Source organism: Quercus suber, unplaced genomic scaffold (genome assembly GCF_002906115.3).
Source record: "Quercus suber isolate HL8 unplaced genomic scaffold, Cork oak 2.0 scaffold_62, whole genome shotgun sequence".
NCBI classification, from domain to species: domain Eukaryota; kingdom Viridiplantae; phylum Streptophyta; class Magnoliopsida; order Fagales; family Fagaceae; genus Quercus; species Quercus suber.
Window position 1 is genome coordinate 406,588 of NW_027069527.1, and position 7,099 is coordinate 413,686.

The 7,099-nt window shown below is 36.6% G+C and overlaps 1 protein-coding gene across 1 annotated transcript; it reads right to left on the reverse strand.

The window, feature by feature from the left end:
- Window positions 1-215: 215 nt before the first annotated feature.
- On the reverse strand, window positions 216-1,876 carry LOC112015190 (limonoid UDP-glucosyltransferase). The gene has a single exon (XM_024047564.2). The coding sequence runs from the start codon at window positions 1,819-1,821 to the stop codon at window positions 394-396; it is 1,428 nt and encodes a 475-aa protein (XP_023903332.1). The 5' UTR covers window positions 1,822-1,876; the 3' UTR covers window positions 216-393.
- Between the last annotated feature and the right edge of the window lie 5,223 nt (window positions 1,877-7,099).

Consider the following 7,099-nt stretch of genomic DNA (forward strand, 5'->3'; position numbering starts at 1 on the left):
ATTTAATAAATTTATAAAAATAATATTTTAGTAATAAAATGCTCCAACACTTTTCAAGAAAAAAAGTCAAAAAACCATTGCATCTCTTTTTCTTAATTATTGCATTTCAATGATTCATTGTAATATATAACATGTCCAAGATTCATGGCATTATTTGTTATTACAAAAAGTTTCTAGCACGTAACTATAACATATATATCATTGTCCTTAAAGACTTTAATCGGGAGAACCGGACCACTTGCCTTACCATTTTCATGAGTAGCTCCAATAACATTGTCCCACTACACGTCATTCATTCGTTAGGAAAATGATATAAAGTATGGAGTGGAATATAATAAATGAGACAAAATTTTGACCCTTCTTTAAGGACCTAAACACTTGCTACATAACACATCAAAGACTCGTACCAGAATGGCCAATAATCTCATCCACAAAATCTTGGATATTCCGGTCTGAGGACCCACCATCGGCTACCGCCGCACGTGCTGCCCGCTTGAACTCCGCCACGTTTTTCTTGAATTCCTCAGATCTCGGCCCAGCCATAATTTCTTCAATGCATCTTTCTACTTCCATGGTTGCCACAAACCCATCACTCCCAGGCTTAAGCCTCACACCCACGTTTAAAACTTCAGCAATAAGCTTTGCATTTGTGGGCTGGTCAGTCCACTGAGGATATGAAATCATTGGCACACCTGTAGCTATGGCTTCTAGCAAGGAACTCCAACCACAATGCGTTAAAAAGCATGCAATAGATGGGTGAACTAAAACCTTTGTTTGAGGACACCAAGTTACTATATGGCCTCGGTCTTTTGTTTCTTCCAAAAACCCTGGTGGCAATTCTTCTTCACCTTCTGGTTTTGGCACTTCTGAACGTTTCAACACCCAAAGAAATGGACGATTACTGTTCTTTAAGGCTGTTGCAATGCTCACTAACTGCTTACCTGATAACACTATGATACTCCCAAATGAAACGTAGATAACTGAAGAAGGTGGTTGATGATTGAGCCACTCCATGCATGATTCTTGGGGTTCCCACATTTCTATGCCAATATCGAGATTTGGGTCTTCACCAAGTATGGAAGGAGGGACCAGTGGACCAACAGCTCTTATTGGGCAAAGCTCAGCCATGGAATCGATGGCTTCCCTCTCAAGCTCATAGAATGTGTTTCCCAGTACCCACTTAAGCTTCTTCAAGTTTTTGAACACTTGGGCGAATAGCTTTGGTAAACTACCAAATGGATTTGATGGAAGAACAAATGATGGTAGGTCATGTGTGTGTAACAATGGCAAGCCTGGTAATTGAACACTCATGTCTGGGTTTGTAGGAGTAGGAAATTGGAGGAGGTTGTTATGAAAGTGGTGGTAAATGGCATAGAGAGCACAAGGTTGGATCCATAGCATGGCACATGGAATTTTATGCTCTTCAGCAACGTCAGCTACCCATGGCACAAAAGGATTGTTGATGATGCAAGAAAGCTTTTTATGCTCACCATGGAAGTGATTTTTGATAAGGTTTGAGAGGCTAAGGGGTCCAAATTTATTTAGGGTCTCCATGTAGAGATCAATATTGGCCTTGCGGTCATATTCGATGGTAAAGCCATCAGAGTAGAATAGTAGTTGGATTCCGGAGATGGAATTGGTGGTGGTGACGGAGGAAAATTTGAACATGCGTTGCTGAAATATTTCCGTGACTGCAAGGGTGACATGCAGGCCTTTAGAGACAAGGCGTTTTCCTAGTCTAAGCAAAGGGTTAATGTGACCTTGAGCGGCAAATGCCACCATTAGCACATGAATTTCTTCTTTTTGCTCATTCAAGGCCATGATTCAACGCGCACACACAGAAATTTGGAGGAGTAGATGAGTTCAAATAAAGAGATATTTGGATGGTTGGTAATGAATAACGATAGAGGCAGAGATATATATATATATATATATATATACTAATTAGACAAAGGAAAAAAATAGTTTCCATATTTAATATATATATATATATATATCATTTGTACTCTTTATATTAAAAATTAATTGATATTTTGTTATGATGATAAAAAATAATCATTATAGAGCAGAAGTTATTGAATTCAAATCAAGCCATATCAAAAAAAAAAAAAAAGTATTAGATAGAGGAAAAAGGAAATATTGATATTAGGGATCAATTGATACAATAAATATTATTGTATAACTCTTATAGATTGATATGTTATCAATCACAAAAATACAATTTAGATAATAATTTACTATGTTGTTAATGTTGCACTGATCACTTATTATTATGTTTGTTTGTAAACTTTTGGTAATAAAATTGGAAATAGTTTTAATATTTTCCAAAACGACAGGAAAGGATAGAGAATTTTACTTTTAAAAAATTGTTAAATGTACTACAAATTTACTACAAAGTGTTTACAAATTGATATGGTTGCAATGAATGTGATTGTTAATTTGTTACTATTTCAACAATATAATAAATAAATATTAAAAGAAATTCATAATTGATAATATATCAATTTGTATGTTATATTATGCAGCAAAATTTTAAATATCAATAGCATTACTCATCACTTTTTTTTGTGTTAGTAAAATTCTTGGCTATTGCCTCGGCTTGTATCCTACAACCATTCATTATTAAACTATATATAGCGAAAGGAAATCACTAACATGGCAGTGGATCAACAAGTATCACGTCCAAACTTCAAACCTAATTAAGATTTTTAAAAGTAAACTAATCTAATATGGATTAAACCCCTCCCAATTTGAGACCCAATGTAGTTGCCTATTTAGCCAATCAAATTATATTTCCTACTTAGAGAGGATCTAGATTCCTTAATGATGAATAATTACATAATATTTCAAGAGTAACCCACTATTCATGTGAGAGAAAAAATCATTTTTTCTCAAAGTATTGAATAATTTTCCCTTAATTGTAACAAAAATTGCAAAAGATCATAGAGAAATAGAAGAATGGAAAAATTATGATAATGAACAAAGTAATTGAAATACCAAATCAGCGACCTGATTTTGCCTCTGATAACTTCTTAATTTCCTTTATTTTCTCTTTTGTTCCTTTATTTTTTTTTACCTTGATTCTTGGTTCTTCTCACATTTTCCTATACATTCCACCCGATATATAAGATTTTTTTTTCCCTTGATTCTATCCGATATATAAGATGATGATCATGTAGATTTCTTAGAATGACTCCACTATAAAGTATTTGAAATGACATCCATCCATTTTGAAATGAGTGGAATAGATTTTAACACATCATTAGTAGTTAAACAAATACTAATTATTATTGTGGGGCCAGAAAATCGAGTAGCCAAGACCCATTTCAACCCAGGCCCAAATGGCCCACGCCGAGGACGCACGATGGGTCCGAGGATGACCCTATCCTCGGTCGTCCGAGACCTCGGTACGGAGAAGGGTAAGCTCTGGGCGAACCGTCACCTCGGCATTGAATACGTTCACCTAACCCCTCTGGCCGCATTAATGGGGATGTAACCCCTTGCCAGGGCGACATCGATTAGGGTGAACCACTTGAGCACAAATATGACCTTTGATGGGATAGGCGGTCAGGAGGAAGACCAATAGATGATCAACAGGAGGAAGAAGATGAGGATATATAAGAAATGTGAGCAAAATGTAAAGGGGGCTTTTTGGGGGTCTTTGGAAGGGGGGAAGAGAAAGCCTCCTCGGCCATGGTTCGAGGAGGCTCCCCCAGTTGTAAATTGCTCTAAGTATTTTTCAAGGAAAGAAAGGGGTTCATGCTTCGTGAACGCCGGCCAGTGCCTAAACCTTCAATCCACTCTCTACAAATTCATTGTTCTGGGTTTGTTGGGCCTTTAACCCATATCCTTGGGACTTGGGTAACAAAAACTGACCATACAATTATCATTTGTCCTCTTTATACTAAAAATTAATTGGAATTTTGTCATAGTCGACTGTTCGACGCCCGGGGAAGACCGCCGAGGCGGTCGTTCCCAGTCCGTCCCCCGGCCGGCATGCGGCGACCCGCTCTCGCCGCGGGAGCAGCTCGAGCAGTCCGCCGACAGCCGACGGGTTCGGGACTGGGACCCCCGTGCCCAGCCCTCAGAGCCAATCCTTTTCCCGAGGTTACGGATCCATTTTGCCGACTTCCCTTGCCTACATTGTTCCATCGACCAGAGGCTGTTATTGAATTCAAATCAAGTCGTATCTATAAAAAAATAAGAAAAAAAGTACTAAATAAAGGAAAAAGGAAATATTGATATTAGGGATCGATTGATACAATAAATATTATTGTATAATTCTTATAGATTGATATGTATGTCATCAATCACAAAAATCCAATTTAGATAATAACTTATTATGTTGTTAATGTTGCACCAATGACTTATTGTTATGTTTGTTTGTAAACTTTTTGTAATAAAATTGAAAATGATTTTAATATTTTCCAAAAGGATAGGAAAGGATAGAGCATTTTACTTTTAAAAATTTGCTAAAAGTACTACAAAGTGTTTACAAATTGATATGGCTACAATGAATGTGATTGTTAATTTGTTACCATTTCAACAATATAATAAATAAATATTAAAAAAAATTCATAATTGATAATATATCAATTTGTATGTTATATTATGTAGCAAAATTTTAAATATCAATAGCATTACTCATCACTTTTTCTGTGTTAGTAAAATTCTTGGCTATTGCCTCGGCTTGTATCCTCAAACTATATATAGCGAAAGGAAATCACTAACATGGTAGTGGATTAACAAGTATCATGTCCAAACTTCAAACCTAATTAAGATTTTTAAAAGTAAACTAATCTAATATGGATTAAACCCCTCCCAATTTGAGACCCAATGTAGTTGCTTATTTAGCCAATCAAATTATATTTCCTGCTTAGAGAGGATCTAGATTCCATAATGATGAATAATTACATAATATTTCAAGAGTAACCCACTATTCATGTGAGAGAAAAAATCATTTTTCTCAAAGTATTGAATAATTTTCCCTTAATTGTAACAAAAACTGTTAGGTTCTAAGGTCTTAGGATTTTATGTATTTAGAACTTTAATTTGTAATGTTGGCAAACCATGATCAAAACAATGTATTTAGTCTTGTTTAGGCTTGCTCAAAGTTGGTTTATTATTGTAAAGTTGGAATCGAGTGGCTGCAGAAGTACTTGGGACTTTCGGCCTGGCTCGATCGATTGAAGAATAGACTCGATCGATCGAAAATCGCACAGGTTGATTATTCTGCAGAATTTCCAACTCAGCCCTACTTCATTAAACGTTTAGGGTTTTATGTTTTTACCCTAGGTATATAAACTAAACCCTAGCCACGTTTTTGGGGGTTGCTCCAGTTGTATTGTTACTCATACATTGCTGTTTTGTGTAAATCTCTTGTGAGATCTAGAGGAGCTTTCCTTTACACAAAGTTTAGCGTTTTCAAGTTAGAGATAGTATCAATAGCTTGATGATCAACTTGGTTGCTACCATTGAAATTTAAAGAATATCAAGCGCGGGTGCTTGTAGCTGATTAGAGAATCCAAGAAAGAAGGAGTCCGTGAATTCGGAGCTTGCACGTGGTCGTGTCAGTAAGTTCTACTAGTGGGTAGCATTAAGAAGTCAAGCAGAGAGCTTGTAGTCCTTCTATATGAACTTCGATTCTTTCGCATAGTGGATTCAGGTTTACCTTGAGGATAGCTAGGTCAAATCCTCCCCAGATTTTTACCGTGTGGTTTCTTGGGTGATCATATCATTGTATCTTCTATTATTCCGCTGATTTATTATTTTGATATGATTATTTGATTGCTTTAACCTAGAATTGCATAATTTGACTAAGTAACAACTTGGCTAATTAATCTAGGCTAACCAATCTGGTTGTTTTAAGGGGTCTAAAACCGTCCAAGTGGTATCAGAGCAGGTAGCTCTTTTGTTGGAGATTTCTTGATCTTTAAGCTGATCCTTGATCCCTGTTGTCATGGAACATGGACACTTTCTGTTTGTTCCTCCTCACTTTGATGGGAACAACTATGCTTATTGGAAAGTAAGGATGAAAGCATTCCTGAAATCCATTGATGAAAGAGTCTGGAATTCCGTTGAGTACGGATGGGAGAAGCCCACTACTCCTGTGAGTGAGTGGCAAACTTCTGAAAAAGAAGTAGCTGGCTTCAATAGCAAAGCTATGAATGCCATCTTCAACGCTGTTTCCATGGAGGAATTTAAGAGGATCTCTAATGTTGAGGTTGCTCATATTGCTTGGAAAATCCTCCAAACTGTGCATGAAGGCACAAAAGCAGTTAAGATCAATAAATTGCAACAATTGACTTCTAGATTTGAAAGCATTAGAATGTCTGATGATGAATCTTTTGATGAATTCTATGCAAAATTAAATGATATTGTCAATTATGCTTTTAATTTGGGTGAAGTCTATGATCAACCTAAAATTGTTAGGAAGATTCTTAGATCCTTAACTGGAGACTTTAGACCCAAAGTGACTGCCATCACTGAAAGCAAGGATGTGGACTCCATCCCTGTTGATGAGCTTGTAGGATCTCTTCAGTCCTATGAGTCTGACCTACCTAAAGTGAACAAATCCAAATTAATGGCTCTTAAGTTTGTTGATGATGTTGATGGTGGTGGATTTGATGATGAGCTCTCTGCTACAAAGATTGCCTATCTTGCCAAAAATTTCAAAAACTTTTTTAGAAATACCAACAGAAAGGCAAGAGGTACATACACTGCTAAACCTAGAAATTTTAGGAAGAATGATCCCACTAAGGTTAAGAACCTTGAAAAACCTAAAGAAAAAGTTGGTCAATCTTCAAATAATTCTTTGGGTCCTCAGTGTTTTGGTTGTCAAGGGTATGGTCATGTGAAATCTGAATGTCCTACATTCTTAAGGACTAAGGGTAAAGCTATGGCTGTAACCCTTAGCGATAATGAGGTTTTCGATGATGAGTCCGGATGTGATGAGGATGGAAATTTCATTGCTTTCACTGCTACTGCTATAGTTAATGAAAGCATATCTGTTGAAGAGAACCCTTCTGATGGGGAACTCTCTGAGGATGCAGATCTTCAAGAGGCCTATAATAAACTCTGCAAAATTGCTGCTAGGGAT